The following is a 21,061-nucleotide window of genomic DNA, read 5'->3' on the forward strand; positions in this document are numbered from 1 at the left end:
TCTCTCTTATTTTGTTGGCAGACTCAAATCACCACAGATAGACTAGCCTTGTCAAGAAGTATTTTCTGTTTCTAAATCTCTATATTCCTGAAGTTTTAAAAGACTTTATTTGAAAAAAGGAAATCAAGAAAGCAGTCCAATAAATCCTGAGAGGGCAGCTGAGGGGCTACAGAGGGGCAGTTGATGAGTCAGAGGATCTCACCTACAGTTGGATATTCTCTGGCTGAGGCAGCACCAAGTTCCAACATCATCCCTCTGGCACAGCCAGGGCTCCAGTGGTGGTGGGGACTGGAAAGGGATACGCTGGAGTCCCAGGCCCTCTTGTTTCTCCAACATATTCCCCCAAGTGGCTGAAAAACTGACCTAGCTCCCTCCCTCCTGCCCCACATAGCTGTAAATGCAGCAGAAAGAACAATGGAACAAGTTGCCTCCCTCCATCTTCTTCCCTGGCTGATGCAAGAAGGTGGGCTTAGGCACTGGTTGATTCAGTGCCAAAGAACATATCTGTACCTCTCCACCCGGACCTCCCTTGGCTTGCTTTGTAAAAGGTAAAGGGACCCCTGACCATTAGGTCCAGTCGCGGACGACTCTGGGGTTGCGGCGCTCATCTCGCTTTACTGGCCAAGGGAGCCGGCGTACAGCTTCCGGGTCATGTGGCCAGCATGACTAAGCCGCTTCTGGTGAACCAGAGCAGCGCACGGAAACGCTGTTTACCTTCCCACCGAAGCGGTACCTATTTATCTACTTGCACTTGACATGCTTTCGAACAGCTAGGTTGGCAGGAGCAGGGACCGAGCAACGGGAGCTCACCCCGACGCGGGGATTCGAACCGCCGACCTTCCGATCGGCAAGTCCTAGGCTTTGTGGTTTAACCCACAGTGCCACCCACGTCAAATATGCTTTGTAAACATATTTAAATCAAAATTTGTAGCTAGACATCATTTCACTCCATAAGGGCAAAATGCAGACATATTATTCATTGTTGGTAGTTAAGTTTTTACGAAGTGGTCAAAGTCTAATGGATAGTCCCTGAGGAAATTACAATTGAAACAAAATATATAACATTTGATGCAATCTCAAGTGAAACTTTGCCCTTTGAGACAGCTCACCACAATCTCCATGTTTATACCCACGTTTGTGTTATTTTCCATTTCTACTTGATTATAACAAAACAAATTAAAGTGATAAGATGACTGAACAAAAGAAAACCCCAGCAAAACAACCTGGTGTGATATTTTAATTAATATGAAATATTAATTAAAAGGTTGGCAGAGGTTTGCACAATTATGAAAAACAAGGAAGTGGCACAAAACAGTCATTTAAAAATTAAGGGAACAAAGGGAAATGGGTTTCTTTGGTACCTGATTCCATTTGCATCAGGCAGAATGGGAAACAGGTTGGCATGAGGACTGACCTCCCTGGAGAACACATGACAAAAATCACTGGGTCCAAGAAAAGACCATCACCTATTTTTGTGTCCTTTGTATTACAGGCATCCCCCCACTTAGGCAGGGGTTACGCTCCGGGCCCTCTCACGCATAACTGAAATCACATAAAGTGGGGAGCACCCTCTAAGCACTCTTTAAATGCCCTCTCTGCTGCTCTTTTTCCAACCTGTACCAAAAATACTGTATCCGAAAATATCCACCACTAGAATTGAAGCTGTGAGGCTGGCAGGAGGCTGGAGAATGCGGGGGGAAGTGGCTGCTGCTGTGCTACCTGGCACATCAGCTGTTAGGCGGGGAGGCTGAGCAGTGTGAACAAACTCCGCTATGCCTCTGGTCTCTTTGGGGCTTCCTCTGTCCTCACTGATGTCCTCTTCGGGCTCGGGGGGGGGGGGAATCTCCTTGCAAGCCACAAGGACTCTCTAGCTCTCTCCCACCATTTCCGGGTTTGGGTTGAATTATATATTTATTTCCTGGCACCATATGTGAGTGGGCACTATGCAATGTGCTCTAAGCACCTCTCTGGAGTAGACATTTAATTCAGACAAGTCCTATTAAGTTCAGTGGATCTTCCTTATTCCCAGGTGTATAAAGGATTGCAGCCTCACTATAGGATATGTTTGAAAACCATGCAATGTTTTAGTACATAAACCTTTGAAGCCTAGCCCACTCTCCTGCGTCAGCTGCTTCTCTCCTCCGTCCCCCAACTCTGCCAATTCCCTAGCTACGTGAAGAGGTGAGACAGGGAATGGACTCCTGTCACTAAGTAATTCTAATGAGTGGGGCAGAAGTCCCAGAGGAGTAAAGGGCATCAGACTACTGTTTAGTGGCAACACCTAAAAGGTGTCCTTTCCCATAAAGCCTGTGGCACCCCAGGCTAGTAAAAATTTGAAGCAATTTTAAGTAGGAAGAGCTAAACAGAGGTCTATGCAAACTACGATTTAAAGAGAAATCATGTGCTAGGAAAATGTGTCTGATAACACTATCCTCTGGGCCAGTGGTTCCCAATTAGCTGAGTGCTGCGGACCCCTGTTTTCAAAAGCCAATCCATGGGCCCCCTACTTTTGAAAATATGATATCTCTATGGTAGTTTTTGTTATGTGAACGGTGCCACAGACCCCCCTGGGTGGGTTATGCGGATATTCTGGGGTCCGCAGACCACCAATTGGGAACCCCTGCTTTAACTATGCTGTGTGTGTGTGATTTTTTCTCCCCTAAAAGAAATGTTCAACATTTTTGTTAACAGACTAGTTCAATTTTATGTACAAATTGGAAGCAAAACAATCGGCACAGGCTGCAACAAACCCAGAGCCAGAAATGAAGGTAAACTCGATTTTTATTTAGTTGTAAGTTTTCACATATTTCAAACTGTCTTGTTGATATTGTGTCTTAATTTTTGTGAAAGACATATGGAAACCCATTATTTTGTCACTAATTTCACCCTCGCAAAATGCCCATCAGTTCGATTTTTGGGGGCAGATTCACATTTCACACCTGAGTGTGATCCCTGTCAATGAAGCTTGGCCACTAAGGGAGACAGTCAATGAAACACTAGGGAAGGGGTTAATCCTACTTCCTGACCCTAGTAACCACTGCTGTTGAATCCTAATACTGTCCTTTTTAATAGTTTCCTTTCTGTCTTCTATGTCATGCAAGCTGATAGGCCTCCTGATGTTGGTGCACATTGTGTACACTGCAATGAGGAAGCTTTGGGGCATGCACGAAGGGACCCATGCGATCTGGAATCTTGTGCAATTGAGATTCCAGATCATGTGAGTGCCATTGCACATACAGTTGTATGTGAAAGTCTTCCTTGCTGCGGATGCTTGTTTTGAGAATCTGGTCTAAGATGCACACACAGTGCATGTGTGGATCTTGCTTGCAGTACCAGTCACCACACAGGAGCAGAGTAAGGTCCAAATCTTTTACTGCTGTAGAAGGAATAGGCTCAGCAAAACAGTTCCGGACAAAGTTACACAAGTAACTCACAATTTATGTGCATTTGACTTTATGCGATTGGCAAAATAATTTAAAGCAAAAGGGGGCGGGCATTCTGGAAAAAAAGACTTTGGTAACCCCACCCGCCATTGAACCCAATGTGTTCTGACAATGCAATTTTTTGCTTTACACTTTGATCCCAGAACATAAGCCCCACATAAGCTGAAGGTCACACAGAAAAATGTAGGCTTTTCAGATACAAGCAACTCTCCACTTACACAGGGATTACATTCTGAACCCCTGTGCACATAAGCGAAATGCACTTATTTAGGGAGACCATTGCAGTACATGCAGCTTCCTGCCCAACAGCTGTTCAGCAGCGTAGCCTGGCAGCAGTGAGAGCTCCTGTGTGCCATTTTGGAACCCTTGGAGTCTTTTTTCCTAGACTTTTGGCTCACTGACATCCTCTTTGGGCTCTGGGGAGGGTCTCCTCACAAGCCACATAGGAATTTCCAGCTGTCTCCCACCATTTCAGGTTAGAATTGGTTTATTCATTTATTTCCCGGCACCACGCATAGACACGGTTGCGCCCAAGTGGGGAGATGCCTGAACAGATATATACAGATACAAAGTATTGCCGTTGCTCTAAGTAACTTCAGATAATCAAAGCACAACACTGAACAGCTACTGAATTGGCTGCCATGCATTAATCACAGATATAGTTGGAGAATTGGGCCATTACCACAGCAACTGGCTGAGTTGACCTTGCTCCTGCGATCAACTCACCCATGGGGTGATTTCTGCTCATCAAGGAAATTAACCTCTTCCTACGTCCAGCTACTGCAACAGCTTAGGCTATATTTTGCTAGCATTGGGCTGTGGCAAACCAGGGTGTATGATGGTGCAGGCAGGCTTCTGGGCCTGATCTTGCTCATACATGGATCCAATGTGTGTGAGCATTTTGACAAAGTAGGCATAAAGATGAATGTGCATTTATTTCCTAGCTATACGAGTCCCAAACTCTAGGGTCTTTCAATTAATGGAGTTATTCTTGAGTCACCTCATAAAAACTGAAGTTGGGGGAAGTATTATTTATACTAACATTTATATTTAATTTTTACGCTGCTCAATTTTTGCTGTGGTCGAGCTCTTTCTCTTTTTGTGCCTGTGTAGTTGAAACAAATAATACTGAATTCTGAGCAGTCAAAACACACAGCACGGCCTCATGTGAAACAATCTGAGCACAAATATTGCTTTCACCAGAGAGAATGGTTATCTGTGTAGCAGCTTTCCTGCTGTTGGTCATACTCTGAGGCCAAATGAACTATGTAAGTAAGGAATAGCACAACAGCATAGTAAGAGGCGGCTGGATCAGGCCAATGGTCCATATGAGTCGGCATCCTGTTCTCACAGTGTCCAACCAGATGCTTGCGGGAACCCAGCGAGCAGGATTTGAGGACGTGAGAACTCTCCTCTCCTGTGGTTTCCAGCAGCTGGTCTTCAGAAGCATGGCTGCCTCCAGCTGTGGTTGCAGAGTCATCATGGCTAGCAGACATTGATAGCCCTCTGCTCCATTTCCATAGTCCATTTTCCCCTCACTTGCAAGAAAATTCACTATACAGTGGCCTTGACCACATGAGACAAGACCATGGTATTGTGAGTTTCTTTGCCAGCTGCTGCCGTTGAGAAAGAAATTCACTTTATAGCCTCACAAAATGGCTAGGAAGTTGGGTGTTCACAGGGACGCCCGTCCTCGTCGTAAAAGTAAGGCCTGGGTGAGTTTTTAGTTCTGTTACAAAAAGCAGAGAAGTGTTCTATAATATCCTCTACCAGAGCCTGTTGACATCCTATGATTTTACAGTTTGAGGGCCACTGAATATTCCATATTAATTTTGTAGAACTATAACATTAACTTTTCATGGTAAAGAGCTCCTGTCTTTAGGGAGAAATAGGTCAAACATATCAGCATCATACAGAATGAAAATTAGAATGTTTTAAAAGCCACAATTTCTCTGTTGTCATGACAGAAAAAGTACTGCATTACTTTGAAAAGTAATTCAAGCATTGATTCTTGGCTGCTGCTGGGTTATTAATTCTGCTTGGTTATTAATTCTCAAACCAAGTTATCACAACAGAACCCCTCTGGTTTTTTTTTATGGGTTTTATGTATATGACCATACACTGATAAAAGACTAATTATGCATGAACTCAAAATTGCATGCATGGTAGATTACAAATTGCCTCTGTGTGATTTTGTGCTTAGTCCCAAAGGCTGGACTCCATTATGCCGCCAGCACCATGGGAACAATCCTTTAGAGACAAATGCAAAACTAACCCCATCTTCTCCTATAACTCTTAAACCATAATGCCCAAAAGCCCCGACTCCCCATGTGATTTCCAGCTCACAGACATCTCTCAGCCTCAGTGTAATGCTGCCACTTCAAATGTAAATCTCTCTAAATCCTTCCGCAGAGTAATCATATCTGTGAAGTATAGATGCCTCGCTAGTGAGATGCAGGTATTAATTTGTGTTTATGGATTTAAAATCAAATTAGCACTATCAATAATAAATTATTGACTAGAAAACTTGCAGTGGGTATTTGTTTTAAAGAGCAATGGCAGCAGGCCTCCCTTGTAGCATTACTATTACACTTGTTCCAGTTCTGCAGCAATATGTTGGAGTGAGGGAATAAATCTTGCTGCTTTGTGGATGTGAAAACAGGGATACGGGATAAATTTAGTTCAGTTCACAAAGAAAAGTGAACCTACCTAATTTGCACTGTCCAAAACAATATGCAAACCAAAACACAGCCGCACTTTGAAATTCACCATTCAGATTCAACAAAACACGTTTTATAATATGTAGTTTAATTTAATTTATTTTTTTGGTGGGACAAGAGGATTCAGAAAAGGTCCAAGTTCTGTGAAACAGGTTAATAGGAGCCAAATCTTTGTTTATGTTGCAATAGATGAAAAGCTTTTAAGTGTGCTTATTTATCAGAAAGCAAATAGTCTGTACAAGCTCATAGGTTTTCATTTTAAAAGAGAGAATTTTTTCAAATCAAGCTTACCTTGAACTTATGGAAGAGTTGCTTAAATTTTGTCTTCCGTGTCTGCTGGTGAAGATTGGCCTATGCTCCTAGGTTTTCTGCCGGGTTTTGACTAAATTACTGTGTTCCATCTTAATGTACAGGGCTTGTAGTTCAATATTCAAATGACAATGGAATAAGCTGGTATCTGCTGCGAGAACTGGACTTCATGTCTTTCTTAGAACCGCAGATTGTATCCATAGAATTGCCTCGTGAGGCCAAAACACCAGCCACCGCTTTCCGATGGTGGCAACCTCAACATGGTATGTGTTTAACACCATTATGAACCTTTACCATTACAATTTCGTATGTAATTTTTAAGACCTAGTAATGGCTATGGAAGATGCAATTTTGTTTAATGAACATTAACATGTCTATTCTATAAACACTGGCAAAACAAACCCTTGGTGTGTTCAAATATTAGGGTACATATGTTTAAGGTCCATTGATTTTGTTCATTGTTTACTAATTCAAGTATGTTTAATTGTACAGTGAATTAATTGTACCATGAATCTCCACATGTGCCCTGGATTCCCACATTTGATTATGAAATATCTTTTCCTACTGTCACCAAGCTTTCCACTCCTGTTTTGCCTTCTTGGCCATCTCAACTCAGACAGACCAAGTTCTTAGTTGGGATGAAGATTTTTCACTAGACCTACCGTATTTTTCGCTCTATAGGACACACTTTTCCCCTTCTAAAAAATAAGGGAAAATGTGTGTGCGTCTTATGGAGCGAATGCAGGCTGCACGGATAAGCCCAAAGTCAGAACAGGGAGACGGAGCGCAGCGCAGTGCTCCATCTCGCTGTTCTAGCTTGGGGTTAGCTGCGCAAAGCCACCGCAGGGCAGTGGGGTACCTTCACAGCCTGTCCCCGGAGGCTTCACAGGCTGTCCCCGAAGCCAGAACAGCAAGAGGCTATCCCAGAAGCCAGATCTGTTGCTCTTGCTGTTCTGGCTTCTGGGGTTCAGAATTTTCTTCTTCTTGTTTCCTCCCCCCCCCCCCAAACTAGGTGTGTCTTATCGTCCAGTGCGTCCTATAGAGCGAAAAATACGGTATATCATAGAATCGTAGAGTTGGAAGGACCTCCAAGAATCATCTGGTCCAACCACCTCATAAATTAGTTTCACCCCCCACCCCGACATAAAGTGTGGGAAAATAATGACCAAATATTTCTATTTGTTTGTAGGGAAGCATTCAGCGCAGTGGGCTTTGGATGATGTCCTTGTAGGAATGAATGACAGCTCTCAGACTGGTTTTCAAGATAAATTTGATGGCTCTGTCGATTTACAAGCTAACTGGTACAGGGTCCAAGGGGGTCAAGTAGATATTGATTGCCTCTCTATGGATACAGCTCTCATATTCAGTGAAAATACAGGTAAGGCTCTCTTTTAGTAAAATGCAAACACACTACAACTTCTTTTTTAAGAAAATGAATTTTAAGTAAAATGGTTTTCTTCCTTGCACTCTTCTTAGGAAAATCTCGTTATGCTGAGACTTGGGATTTCCATGTGTCTGATTCCACCTTCATGCAGTTTGAGCTGAACATGGGCTGTAGCAAGCCATTCAGCAATTCCCATAGTATTTACTTCCAGTATTCCATAAACAATGGGAGAGACTGGCATTTGGTGACCGAAGAGTGCGTTCCTCCCAGGATAGGATGTCAGCATTACACTGAGAGCTCAATTTACACTTCTGAAAGGTTTCAGAACTGGAAGCGAGTGACCATCTACCTCCCACCTGCAACGATGTAAGAATTACTATCTTAATTCAGGCTTCCTTCCCCGCCTTTACTGTTTTGCTGTGAAATAAAGTGTAGAATTTAGCTCAATTTTTTCACGTAACCGTAAGAGAAACTGTGAATGATTGATTCCTAAGGATGCTTTTAACCATAAACCCTATTTTAATGCACAGGACTGTTTACAAAGAGGGCCACCCTAGAGCAAAGGACATTTTTCTCCATGCTTCAAGGTTAAAGTAACTATGCTTTGGCCAAATCAAATGGTCACATCTCACATCTTTGTCAGAGCTAAGCAAGTCATTATCCCATGACTAAAAAGGGAGAACTAGATGAGACGATAAACATAACTGTGGTGTTCCTCTTACTTTAAAAGTTAAAATGATAGGTTGCCAGAATATGGGGCACCTCATATAAGCACAATTTGGGATAGTTAACTATTGGTTTGGATTTTATTTTTTAAGGGTGTTTTTATTTTTTAAGGGTGTAAAAAGATATGCGTATGATTTGATAGAAATAAGTGTGGTCCTGGCATAGGCAACTCTTTCAGACTTGAGGGACAACTTCCCCTGGTGGGGAGGGAGTGAGCAGGGGCACATAACTGTGGCAGCAGGTGGGACCACAGGAAAAAGTAAGTGGCGCAAAAGCAAAAGTCAGTGGGACGTCTCTCCCTTGCACACTGTCATTTGTGGATTCGTTCTCCCTCTCTGCAGGTTTGGAGGGCCACAATGCGTTTATTAGAAGAAATTAGATCTAAGATGCTGATAAATTTTCACGAGGAGCTTTTTTATAGCTGATTGATGCAAGTTGTGGAGAACCGCATTTAAGATTGGAAAATGAGAAACTTGGAGAAGTGAAATTGCCAGATTCCTTCCCCCCCCCCCCGCCACAATTTTCGATCGTCTTTCTCCAATAGCAGCAGGACTGCTCTGAATTACTATTTTTGTTTGTGATTCCCAGATCTCCCAGAACACGCTTCAGATGGATTCAACATAATTATGTTCCTGGTGGGGATATGTGGGCTATTGATAATGTCATCCTGGCCACTGGATGTCCTTGGATGTGCTCAGGCCACGGGATCTGCGATGCTGGCCGCTGTGTGTAAGGAGACACATGTTTCATGCCCTTTTGCTTCTTGGTGATGTAAAGATTATGTCTCATTAGTCAGTGGATATTGTTCCCAACCACCCCCCACAATTTGTTTTCAGGTGTGACAGAGGTTTTGGAGGCCCTTACTGTGTCCCGGCTGCCCCCCTCCCTTCTGTTCTGAAAGATGACTTCAATGGCAACTTGCATCCTGACCTTTGGCCTGAAGTCTATGGAGCTGAGAGAGGGAACCTGAATGGCGACACCATCAAATCTGGAACAACTCTCATCTTTAAAGGGGTTAGAAGTTATTCTTGTTCAAAATGTTTTGATTGTTTTTGCAATGCCTTCTTGAAACTGTTTAGCAAGATTAAATTATAGAAATCCTTGATCTGCCCTGCTGAAAAAGAAAAAAGAAAAAAAACTTCTTCCTATCTATTATTTGTTACAGGAAGGGCTGAGAATGCTTGTGTCAAGAGATTTAGATTGTACTAATACAATGTACATCCAGTTTTCATTCAAATTCTTAGCCAAAGGTAAGGTAATGATTTATTACTGTAAATAATATAATCCGTACTAACTTGAAAAACTGTGGGTAATCCGTAGACTATTGTCATTCTGGGGGGCAGAACCAAAGAGGCACTGATGATCAAAATAACACAGGTCAGCATATTTTGCTACAGGATGGCTGACCAAGTAATGACTACAACTCCATATTCTAGGACACCCCTCCCCCCGGCCAAGAAACCTGCAGCCATAAGTGACAGTGAAAAGGTGTCATTCTAAGACAGGCATAGGCAAACTCAACCCTCCAGATGTTTTGGGACTACAACTCCCATCATTCCTAGCTAACAGGACCAGTGGTCAGGGATGATGGGAACTGTAGTCTCAAAACATCTGGAGGGCCGAGTCTGGTATGCCTGTTCTAAGAGATTGGGAGTAACAGTTTTGGCCAGTACTGCATGTTGCCCATCTCCTTCCTCTCTTGATCTTTGACCCTCTCTTGATCTTTGACCCTCCCTTAAAGAGCCTTGGATTAGTAGCTCATATTGTTTTACTGTGGGTTGTTTGTTTCTTTGTTTGTTTTGCAAATTGGCAAATCTACTTTGTAAATCTACTTGTACTGTGTTTTAATTTGAAACCTCATTCATTGTTCCGTAACCATAGTATGCTGCCCAACAGCTCATTCTCACAGCGACTTTTACATTGTCGTTATGATTTCCTCCCTCTTGTTCTAGGTACCCCAGAAAGGTCTCATTCTGTCCTGCTTCAGTATTCCATCAATGGGGGCATCACTTGGCACCTGATAGATGAGTTTTATTTTACTCAAACAACGGACGTTCTCTTCATTAACATCCCATTTCCATATGCAGCACGAACCAATGCTACACGGTTCAGGCTCTGGCAGCCTTATAACAATGGTAATGAGAAATAATACAAAATCGTATATAATTGTGTATATTTTTACTTAATTTCAAATGGTGTGATTATACAAGGCTTCTGCTCTGTTATATTTATTTATATATTGCCTGGAATCTTGCAGCATGTTATAAAATTAAATTTCAACCTCTGTATTTTGAAGGTTTCCCTGGGAACTGTTTTAAGGGTGGAGTAAAAATGCATGTAATGAATAAATAAATGAGCAAAACATTCCTATCTTGTACATATGAAAGACAATCCAGGAAGTGGGCAAATATGAGTGGCAGGAGGCAACAAGGAGCCTCCTTTTAGTTACCCCTTTTCTCAGGAAACACGGGTTTCCTATGGCTAACCCAAAGCTGATTATAGGGATCCAGGGTCATCAGGAACCAATCACAGTCCTCAGTGAAGGAGTTGCTTAGGAAACGTCATCAGAGACTGTGGCTAGCAAAGAGGTGTTACTAGTTATGAATTTGATGTGCCTGAGCTAATGTACCCAACAGAGAGAGATAAGTTAAAGATTTCTCCTCAGGCCAGGCTAAAATTACCCATACGTACCACGTTTGTTACTAGGAAGACTATGGCGCATGGTGACATCGTAATACATTTTTGGAAAAAACAGGTTAACCATAGTGATGACTTGGGATGGGGGAACAAAATCAATTCAGTTCGAATTTAAACGCAAACCTTTTCAAAATAACATGAAAACCAAAACACAGATATACTTTGACATTTACACTTCTTTGAATTTTGTGACGCAGTTCTCCAACCAACTAATGTGTACAAAAATGCATATTGGTGAAAAGAAGTGTCCATAATATGCATATATTGGTAAAAAAAAAAATTAAAAATGCATTATTTAAGGGGAAATTCCTTTGTAGGCAAAACTGCATACAAACAAGTGTATATTGGGATAAATTTGCACTAAAATGCTGCTGAATTTTTACGAGGTCATTTAAAAATAATTTGCAACCTGGTGTGGAAATGTGGAGAACTGCATTTAAGAAAGGAAATATAAGAAACTGAGAGAAACAGAATTTGACAGATTCCTCCAACCCTAGAGGTAACTTATCATGTGTAATTATTTTCTCCTGTTCTAGAACAATTAAATCAGTAGCAACATAGGTGTTTATTTTCCCAGGTAAGAAAGAAGAAATCTGGATTCTAGATGATTTAATTATTGATGGAAACAACATTAAGAACCCTGTAATCCTGCTGGATACCTTTGACTTTGGTCCAAAGGAAGACAATTGGTTTTTCTATCCCGGTGGCAACATCGGGCTTTATTGTCCATATTCTTCAAAAGGAGCACCGTACGTATCATAAAATATATCCAAGACTATTCCAAAAGAAAGTTTCACTTACTAATAGTGGTGCATTTATGCTAGAAAAGCGGAATGTGCTATCCTCTCGTAAGTTAAATAAACATATAAAATGTATGTTAATAATTTAGCTATGAAATAATCACTTTGGTTTCTCTTAATAGGGAGGAAGATTCTGCGATGGTATTTGTTTCAAATGAAGTTGGGGAACATTCAATTACTACAAGGGATTTGAACGTGAATGAGAACACCATAATCCAATTTGAGGTACTTATCACTATGTTCTTCTCCTGCTTATTGAGCGTTAGTCATTGCTAGTCTTGCTTTGACATTTCCCTGCCTCTCTTATATGTTATTAAAGGGTAGTGGAGGGAATCCTATTAATGTAATCTATGTGAATCTCTAGAATTAGTCCAATCCCATATGGAAATAAGGAAAGAATTATATTCGTAGTATGCATTCACCTAAACTTTGTAATATTTTGACCCGTTATTCCTCGTTTTATATTGTAGTTATTATAGTTCATTACAGTATCCTTAGGGGAAAGTTGTGAATGACGGGAGAATGTGGATGAAAAAAAGGCTTTCCATATTGAGTTTGTTCTGTCCAATGTATTAGAAAACCCACTGGTGCTGTGTTGCGTGTCGAGGTCCCCAGGGCCACCCCAATAACTCACACACACACAGAATTTTTTGTTTAAGGTTTTTGGCATAATTTTGGCCACAACTTTATTAAAATACAAAAATGTGAGTGGTTGCTTAGGCATTGGTTGCGACTATCTGCCCCCACCATGGGGGACAGACTGACATTCCGCACGATGCGAAAGTCAGAATGGGGGAATACACTTGGGGGTTACGCAGAGCAGGGAACCTGCCCTCAGCCCTCCCCAAATGCAACCAGGAGCTCATTGCTATGGCCCGAGCCCCCTTGACAGAGTGGACAAGCAATAGTTAGCCCCCGATTCCTTTAACGGAATCCCTTGCAGCAGCAGCATTAGAGGGGCAGGCACAGCCAATCCATGCCCCTCAACCAACCAAACCATAACCCAGTGCCTAACCGCAACCTTACAAGTTGTGACGATTTGCTACGCAGTAGGCAAAAACCAAATGGCCCCAGCCAATCGGCCAGATGGACAAAATTCCTACCAGGCCCCTGCCCCAAGAGCAGACGACCCCATGACAGGCATAGCAAGGTCAAAGCGAACAACCCTAATTCTAGGGAAGGGGGGATGGGCAATCCGATGCACGGGCGAAAAGAGGAAGCCCTAGCCTCGTGCAAGGAGTTTTAGCATTTCTGGCTGTCAATCAACAAATGGCAACATTAACTTCTTCCCAACAACAAGGGAAGCCCCAATCACATCAGTGGCCAACAATCAATTAGCCCGCCCCCAACTTTGGAGTGTCCTGGCGGCCCCCACCGCAACACGTGCTCTCCATGAAGGAGAACACGCTATGTCATCTCATTTCCCCCCCTTTTTATATACAGATAGGGGAAGATCTATGAAACGAATGAAGTTTAAGCTTCAGGGCTGCTAAAGCTGGAGGGGTCCCAGAAGTGAATTTAGTCCACACGGCTTAAAATTTTTGAGTCCATTAGACCCAATTTGAGTTGCACAACTCAAATTGATAATTTTTTTTAAAATTGGTTTATATTTCAACAATCCCAAAGTTTGAGAGTCAGTAGCAGAGATGTTGCAAAGGTTTGGTGATCTGTCATGTAACAACCCCATTGAAGACGATAGCAGTGGTTACCCAGACCTTGTTGCTGGTTGCAAAGGGGGCCCCATAACAGTCCAAGCTTCAGGACCCCAGAAATGTAGTTCTGCCCTTGCATATAGACACACGTACAAAACATAGTTTGGATCTGGAGAGGCACCGGTGGAATGGGTAGGCATAGGGTGACTGTCCCTGGCAGCCCTTTCCCAAACTCCCTGAAAAGCCTCTTGAATGGATTCATATGAAACACAGAACTGTACAGAAAGCTAGGCTGGGGGTGTGGAGGTACTTTTCAGGTGTGTGAGGTGCTTCTCTGGATCCAAGCCTGTAAAAGCGCAAAAAAGACAATTTCCATAAAGGGAACAAGTGTGTCTGTATGTGTCTAGTTTTACCACCTAATTTTGTATTTCCCATTCCACATTGTTTGATATTGTGGGGCAAAGAAATATGCCATATATTTGTGTCATATTGCATATTTGTATACATTATAAATGGGTGGGAGAAGCACCATTTTCATGCTTGTCATAACGTATATTTCTGTCGTCAAGTACTATGTACCATCTAAATTATACTCAGAGCAGACTCATTGAAATCAATGGACTTCTAAGCTAATTGAAAATTGTTACTAACTTGAGCCCATTGATTTCATTGGGTGTACTCTGAGAAGGACTTAGTATATTTTTGGATAGTCTAAATTAAAAATGGCAACCAAAGTGCGTTTCCCACAGGGCTTTTTTTCAGCCAGAACTTGGCAGAACCCAATTCTGGCACCTCTCAGGTAGACACCATTGCCATTATAAGAGAATAAGGGAAGCATTCATAGTGAAAAACAGCTCTGGTTATACACATTTATTTGTATACAGCTAGCACATGCAGAACATCAATAGTCACAGCACATTGTTGTGCAGTTTAAGAAGCAGCTGAACGTACGCCTTGTGTATTCCTAGAAAATTTGCTTTGGCTGTGTATTCATGCACATTTCAATTTGTCATGACAACGAATTAATAATATATAGAATGCAAACTGTTTTCTGTTTTAAAATATAGATTAAAAGCTTGTTCAACAAATGCCTTTGAGGTCACATTCAGACATGAATGACTCTTCAGTGCGCTTACCCCATAAGACCTGCACACACATCTTGGCATCTGGCGAAGGCATTTTGCTTTTATAAAAATTAAATGTCTTCAGCTGAGGTCTTGGAACAGGCTGATAAACATGAAGTCATTATGCATAATGCAGTAAAAGTTGCCATTCCACACTCCTGGATTCAAAGAACTTGATCTGCAGTACCATGTCTCTTGGATTCCAGATCAGTAGGTGTTTGACCTAGTTATGGAAAACTAATGTGCATTATGCTGATTAATATTCAGTATTTAACATTTTCAACCGTAAATAGTTTCATTTTCTATTTAGTTCAGTACATTATTTATTTATTCATCTATCTATTTATCAGACACATTTGTATCTCCCTCTTGCCTCAAAGAGCTCAGGGGGGGAGGTGGGAACAAAGTGTACCATTTTCCCAATACAATGGGCTCATAACTTATTCTTACTTTACATACACGATTGCAACCTTAGCCTTTTCCCATTCCCCATTTATTTATTTATCTCCCCACCCCCACACCCAGTGGGTTTTCCTTGCTTACCAGGCTCTGGGAAGGTCATTGAAGGGCCCTGGGAACACCCTCCAGAGCCATCCCACATCCTTCCCAGAGCCCGGTAAGCAGCCCTCCGCCTCATGGGAGAAGGGCAGGTCTCAGGGTTCCTAGCTTTGCATGATTTTGCCCTTACACACAGACCCCCTGGAACCAATGCCTCTCAGTAGTATCAAGGTTACTTTTGTAAAGCTATAAGTGGTGTATTTTAGAAGTTTATGTAAACAACTGTTTGTGCACCGTTATAGCTGTTCCCTGAAAGAGGACTCTCAAAAGGCAAGGTTCCATAATGTGGTACAGGATTTTATTCTCATGTTTCTCTGGCATTGGGACTATTTTTTTTCTTTGCTAAAGCTGTGGCTGGGAAATGTACAGTTCCAATGCATCAAAGCCATCCCTTGCTCAGGAGAGGAATAGAAAAAGTATAGCACCAGGAGAGTGGAATTCATTTAACTGCCTCCCATTCATCGTCTGCCTCCCATTGGAGTCAATGGGAGGGCAATTACTTATATCAGGTCTGGTCCTTGCATAGATTTCTGGCATGTTTGTGAGTGTATCTGTGGAATCCTGTGGTTCAGAATTTGGCGTATATGTGCTCTTCTTCATACTGCCCAACAATCCACTGGATTTTGAGGGACCCATGAAAGGAACTTCACTGGCAGAACAATTTGTCAACCGAGCCCTTCTACAATGTGCATATGTCTCCGCACTTCTGAAATCTTTCACCTTACCCTAATGCCCATCAGCCAATGAACCTGCACCCTTAATTTCTTCAGTTAACTTGATTCTTCCTACTAGCTAGGTACTATAATTCTGCTGTGTAATAATTCTCTAATCATTTTTAACATTTGAAGGTAACTAAGTGGTACTAATGTGATGTGTGGGGCAGATTTTTATACAGTCTTGAGAAATTAATGAGTTTTCTCTTGTAAAGACTTCCATCGGGAACCTACAGAGACACATTTCTTTGGGAAGGGAGGTCAGGATCACTGATCTGAGTTGTATCCAGTACCAGCCCTGCTCAGAATAGAACTGTTAAAATCAGTGACCTTGTCTAACTTAAGCCCATTAATTTCAATGAATACTATAAGGAGAACTTAGTTGGAGATAGTTGCTCCGTCTCTCTTGCTCTCCCTATCTCCTTCAGATATGAATAAAACACTCTGATCTTCCAAAAACAGGTGTAGAGGCACAACTGGGAAAGGAGTGCTCATGTTGTAACTTCATCCCCTGTTATGGCGTTTGATGTCTCTGGTCTGTGGGTGTTGGCAGCTTCAGAGATCTAGAATTCTGCCCACTCTGCCAGTATTAATATTTCTGCCAGCCCAGAGACCTGAATCGCACAGGGCAAAGAGGAGCAAGAAAAGAAGACTCGGTAGTGCCATAAGCCCCGCTTAAGTGGGAACACCAGGAGACACAGTCCCTTCTGAACCTCTGGCCCAGGGATTCACCCTTTTTATAGAGTTGGCTAGTGGCAAAGCATCCATAAATGTAGGCCATGCAATCTTCTAGGTTTTGTTTTATTCTACTTCAGATTAATATTGGATGCACCACTGATAGCTCATCTGCTGACCCAGTGAAACTTGAATTCTCCCGAGATTTGGGGGCAACCTGGCACCTGCTTCTTCCTTTATGTTATAGTAGCAGCAGCTACCTCAGTTCTCTATGCTCTACAGAGCATCATCCAAGCAGCACTTATTATGCCGGAACGACCCAGGGATGGAGAAGAGAAGTCATCCACTTTGGAAAGCTACACCTTTGCGGGTAAGTACTTGACACGGCTCACCTGGCTTTTCTCTTTATATCCGTTTTTCAGCACTACTGCTCTTTAGCACACAAAGACTGGCTGGTTATTTGTATATTTATATGCCCAGGTGGCTTCCAGGTGGTTTACAAAGCAAGAAAAATATCACCCTGATGGATGACCTTTTATTGTGAGAGGGACAGGGGAATGTGACATTGTTAACTTCTGCTCAGTCTCTCAGCAGCTTTTGATACCATTGGCCATGGTGTTCTCCTGGACCAGTTCAGTGGGATATGTATTGGAAGCGCCATATTATGATGGTTCCGTTTTTATATTCAGGGCCATGGTCAGAGAGTAGCACTGGATGAGTGCTCCTCAGCTCCCAGCTCCTTGGTACCCTGTGCACAGGGTACTTCTCTGCCCCCCAGTGTTATTTAACATCTACATGAGGCTGTTCGGAGGAGTCATTAATAGTTGGGAGCAAGGTGTCATTACTATGCTGATGGCACACAGTTTATACATTACATCTGTTTCTTACATTATATTTTAAAGATATAAGAAACTCTGAAATGCCATTGAGATGTCATGTTTGAATTGCAGCCTATTGCAGAACCAGGCCTGTGAATGATAAATCTTATGAAAGCCATAGACTTGTCTCAGAGCCATGGTGCATGTATCACTCAGGATACTAGGGATCATTTCTGGCAACTGGAGACACTCATATGAAACATCCTGTGTCTTTAAAACATATCGTGATAACCAGCTTTGAGATTGCCACAGGAGAAAGCGTTCCCACTGGGCGAGTGACCTCATATTTGGTAGAGAAACACAGCAGCTCATATGATCATATATGAGGAACTGGAACAAAGTCTGGGGAAAAAAACCCCTGATGTTGAATAATTAAATGAAAGATTTAATTTTTAAATATGTGCGTGCATCTTTGATTATTGTTAACATCTGAATGTCTGGGAAGCCCTTAACTGTGCATATCTGCTGTTCCAACCCAAAATCACAAAGCATTTCTATACTCCGTGAGTAATCCTTCTGGAGAAGAGACCTAGATGAAGACCATTCTCTGGCACGTAACTTATTTGCCTGCACTTCAGCATGGATGCAGAATAGGTTTTTTTGTTTTGCAGTACTTATTTATTCAGAAGGTTTGATAAACTATTTAGTCACGCAACTCTGAGTGGTATACATAATAAAACTATTAATAAAACACAGCTAAATTTCACACAAAAAAGAAATAGACATAAGATACCGTATTTTTCCATCTATAAGATGCCCCCATGTATAAGACGCCCCCTCCCTATTTTGGAGGACTCAGATTTAAGAAAATGGGGGGAGATGTATCCCTGTATAAGACGGCCCCTAATTTTTGACATTATTTTTTAGGGGGGAACCTAGTCTTATACATGGAAAAATACGGTAATTAGCAATGAAATTGGTAAGATCAGTAAAACTTTTAAAAACAACTACCAAAACCTAAATTAAATGTCTTGGAAGCCTTTTTGAAATGAATAAGTTTTTAGCAGACTTGTAAAACAATACAGCGAGGGTGCCTGGCTGGTGTCATTAGTTCCAGCACGAGAACAGGGCCTTTTCTGCATGGCTCCCTGTTTGTGGCATGCTCTCACCAGGGAGGTTCGGCTGGCGCCTTCATTATACACCTTTAGGCACCAGGCAAAAACGTTCCTCGTCCTCGAGAGGGGGGAATTATTGGTTTGTTTTTATTCTTAATTGTATGATGTATTTTGTGGTTTTTATATTGCAATTTCAAGCAAGGTATCAACACATGGTTAGATGGGCTGTAGGATGGATATTGCAGGTTGGATGCATCCCACAAGCTTTGCTTTGCCTACCAATACTCTGTGCCATAAAAGCATGAGCGTATTTTAGACTTTACATAAACGTAATGCAGTAGAAGAGCAGCTAATATAAAAGGCATTGCTTTCTTCCAGATTAGTGAGGTTCAGATGGTACCAGGGATTTTATCCTGCTGCGTCTCAACCTGTGACCTGGGCCATTGACAATGTGTATATTGGGCCACAGTGTGAGGAGATGTGTAATGGTCATGGCAGCTGTGTCAATGGGACAAAGTGCATCTGTGATCCTGGCTATTCCGGACCAACCTGTAGAATAAGCACCAAGAATCCCGACTTTCTGAAGGATGATTTTGAAGGTACCTCTCTGTTTGACATTATTATGTTTGGACTTTTTTTGTAATATTTTGTGCCCTCAAACCATTTAAAGGTTTGTTAAAGTCAACTTCTTCTTAGTTTCTTGGCACACTTTATTCCCATTTACTTCAGTGAGATACTCTAGGTTGCGTTCTAGTTAGATCCTGCCACTCCTGCGCACGTATCCTGCACCAGGTTCCCTTCCCATCCTCTCTGGCAGCTGTTGTTTTCCGCCAAGCAAGCAAATAGGTGGCTTCCTTTCTTCCCAACAGCTGGTAAGAAGATGTCAGGGAAGATATCAGCCGAGAAACTCACCTTTCCAGAGAGTTAGGCAAATGAAGGGAAGTTCAAATGTACTTGAGACAGAATCCAACAGCTTCTCTTGGCTGGCAGGAAATGGCATCTGTTCCGCCTTGTGTTATATGTTTGATTATGTTTTAATTCATTAGGAGAGTAACTTGGGAATGAATCCTCAAAGTGAAAGCGTACACTCTTAAAAGGAAGCCCAAGTATCTTAATTTGCATGCTTTTTTAGATTATAAAGGGCAGGCCCTCACTGTCAACAAATCCTGGCCACGTAAATCCTCCTGCAAGCCGCTTTTCAGCATTGGAACCAGCTAGAACCAAAACTAATTCAGCCCCAACAGCTGCCCATCAAAACAGACTTCCAAACAGAATAGAATTACCCTGTCAAGTTTTTCTCAAATTGTTCTCAACCATCAGGATACGCTACTTTCCCTGAAGAAAGCTGCCCACTTGCTATGTTTACATGGCAGTGGCAGAAAAACAGCTTACACAGAGTGCCTTGGCGGAGCGGCACGTTTGCACTGACATTTGAAATTGGAATTATTACTTTAGCTCTGAAGTGGTCTCCCTTTTACAAAACTATGCATGTTCAAATCTCTCCTATTGAAACTTAACGAAACTCAACAAGCTCTTAATTGTGGCAGAGTTGCTGCCACAATGTTTCTCCCTTTTTATCTATCTACCTCCTCACTTCTCAGCACATTCCCATTTTTGTGTTATATCAGCTTTCTCAGGGCTCCTCCAAATATTGTACTGTTAATTCATGAGATTACTCTCTTCACTATAAGATATACATATTAGTGTTATACAGTGGTGCCTTGCAAGACGAAAATAATCCGTTCCGCGAGTCTCTTCGTCTAGCGGTTTTTTCGTCTTGCGAAGCAACCCTATTAGCGGCTTAGCGGATTAGCGCTATTAGCGGTTTAGCGGCTATTAAAGGCTTAGCGGCTTAGCGGCTGAAAGGCTATTAGCGGCTTAGCGGCTTAGAAAGGGGGGGAAGCGGAAAAAATCGCAAGACTCGCAAGACGTTTTCGTCTTGCGAAGCAAGCCCATAGGGAAATTCGTCTTGCGAAGCGCATCGAAAAACGGAAAACCCTTTTGTCTAGCGGGTTTTTCGTCTTGCGAGGCATTCGTCTTGCGGGGCACCACTGTATTCAACAACATCATGCTCAGAATAAATCCACTTAAATGTGCTGTCCGACGGTGGAACAGACTCTCACCAGAGATGGTGCCTTGGGGGCTCTTAAGCAGTGGTTGGGTGGCCATCTGCCATGTAAGATTTAGTTGAGATTCCTGCATTGCAGGGGTCCCAACTAGATGACCCTTGGGGTCCCTTCCAACTCTACAATTCTATGATTCTAAGTTAGCTTTGCCCATTGAGTTCAATGGGTGTGCTCTGTGTGCGAGTTAACAGTGCAATCCAA

The 21,061-nt window shown here is 42.3% G+C and overlaps 1 protein-coding gene across 3 annotated transcripts in view; it reads left to right on the top strand.

Moving 5' to 3' along the window:
• RELN (reelin) overlaps positions 1-21,061 on the top strand; it is a 296,593-nt gene that overhangs the window by 226,223 nt on the left and 49,309 nt on the right. For all 3 annotated transcript variants that reach the window (XM_081211340.1, XM_081211341.1, XM_081211342.1), the window contains 12 exons: positions 2,692-2,768; positions 6,577-6,735; positions 7,662-7,850; positions 7,949-8,222; positions 9,171-9,311; positions 9,419-9,596; positions 9,748-9,832; positions 10,535-10,717; positions 11,857-12,028; positions 12,202-12,304; positions 16,942-17,171; positions 19,113-19,333. In XM_081211340.1, coding sequence (XP_081067466.1) covers positions 2,692-2,768; positions 6,577-6,735; positions 7,662-7,850; positions 7,949-8,222; positions 9,171-9,311; positions 9,419-9,596; positions 9,748-9,832; positions 10,535-10,717; positions 11,857-12,028; positions 12,202-12,304; positions 16,942-17,171; positions 19,113-19,333 — 2,012 coding nt within the window. The remainder of the gene's footprint in view (positions 1-2,691; positions 2,769-6,576; positions 6,736-7,661; positions 7,851-7,948; positions 8,223-9,170; positions 9,312-9,418; positions 9,597-9,747; positions 9,833-10,534; positions 10,718-11,856; positions 12,029-12,201; positions 12,305-16,941; positions 17,172-19,112; positions 19,334-21,061) is intronic.

Source organism: Podarcis bocagei (assembly GCF_964188305.1).
Source record: "Podarcis bocagei genome assembly, chromosome: 10".
NCBI classification, from domain to species: Eukaryota; Metazoa; Chordata; class Lepidosauria; order Squamata; family Lacertidae; genus Podarcis; species Podarcis bocagei.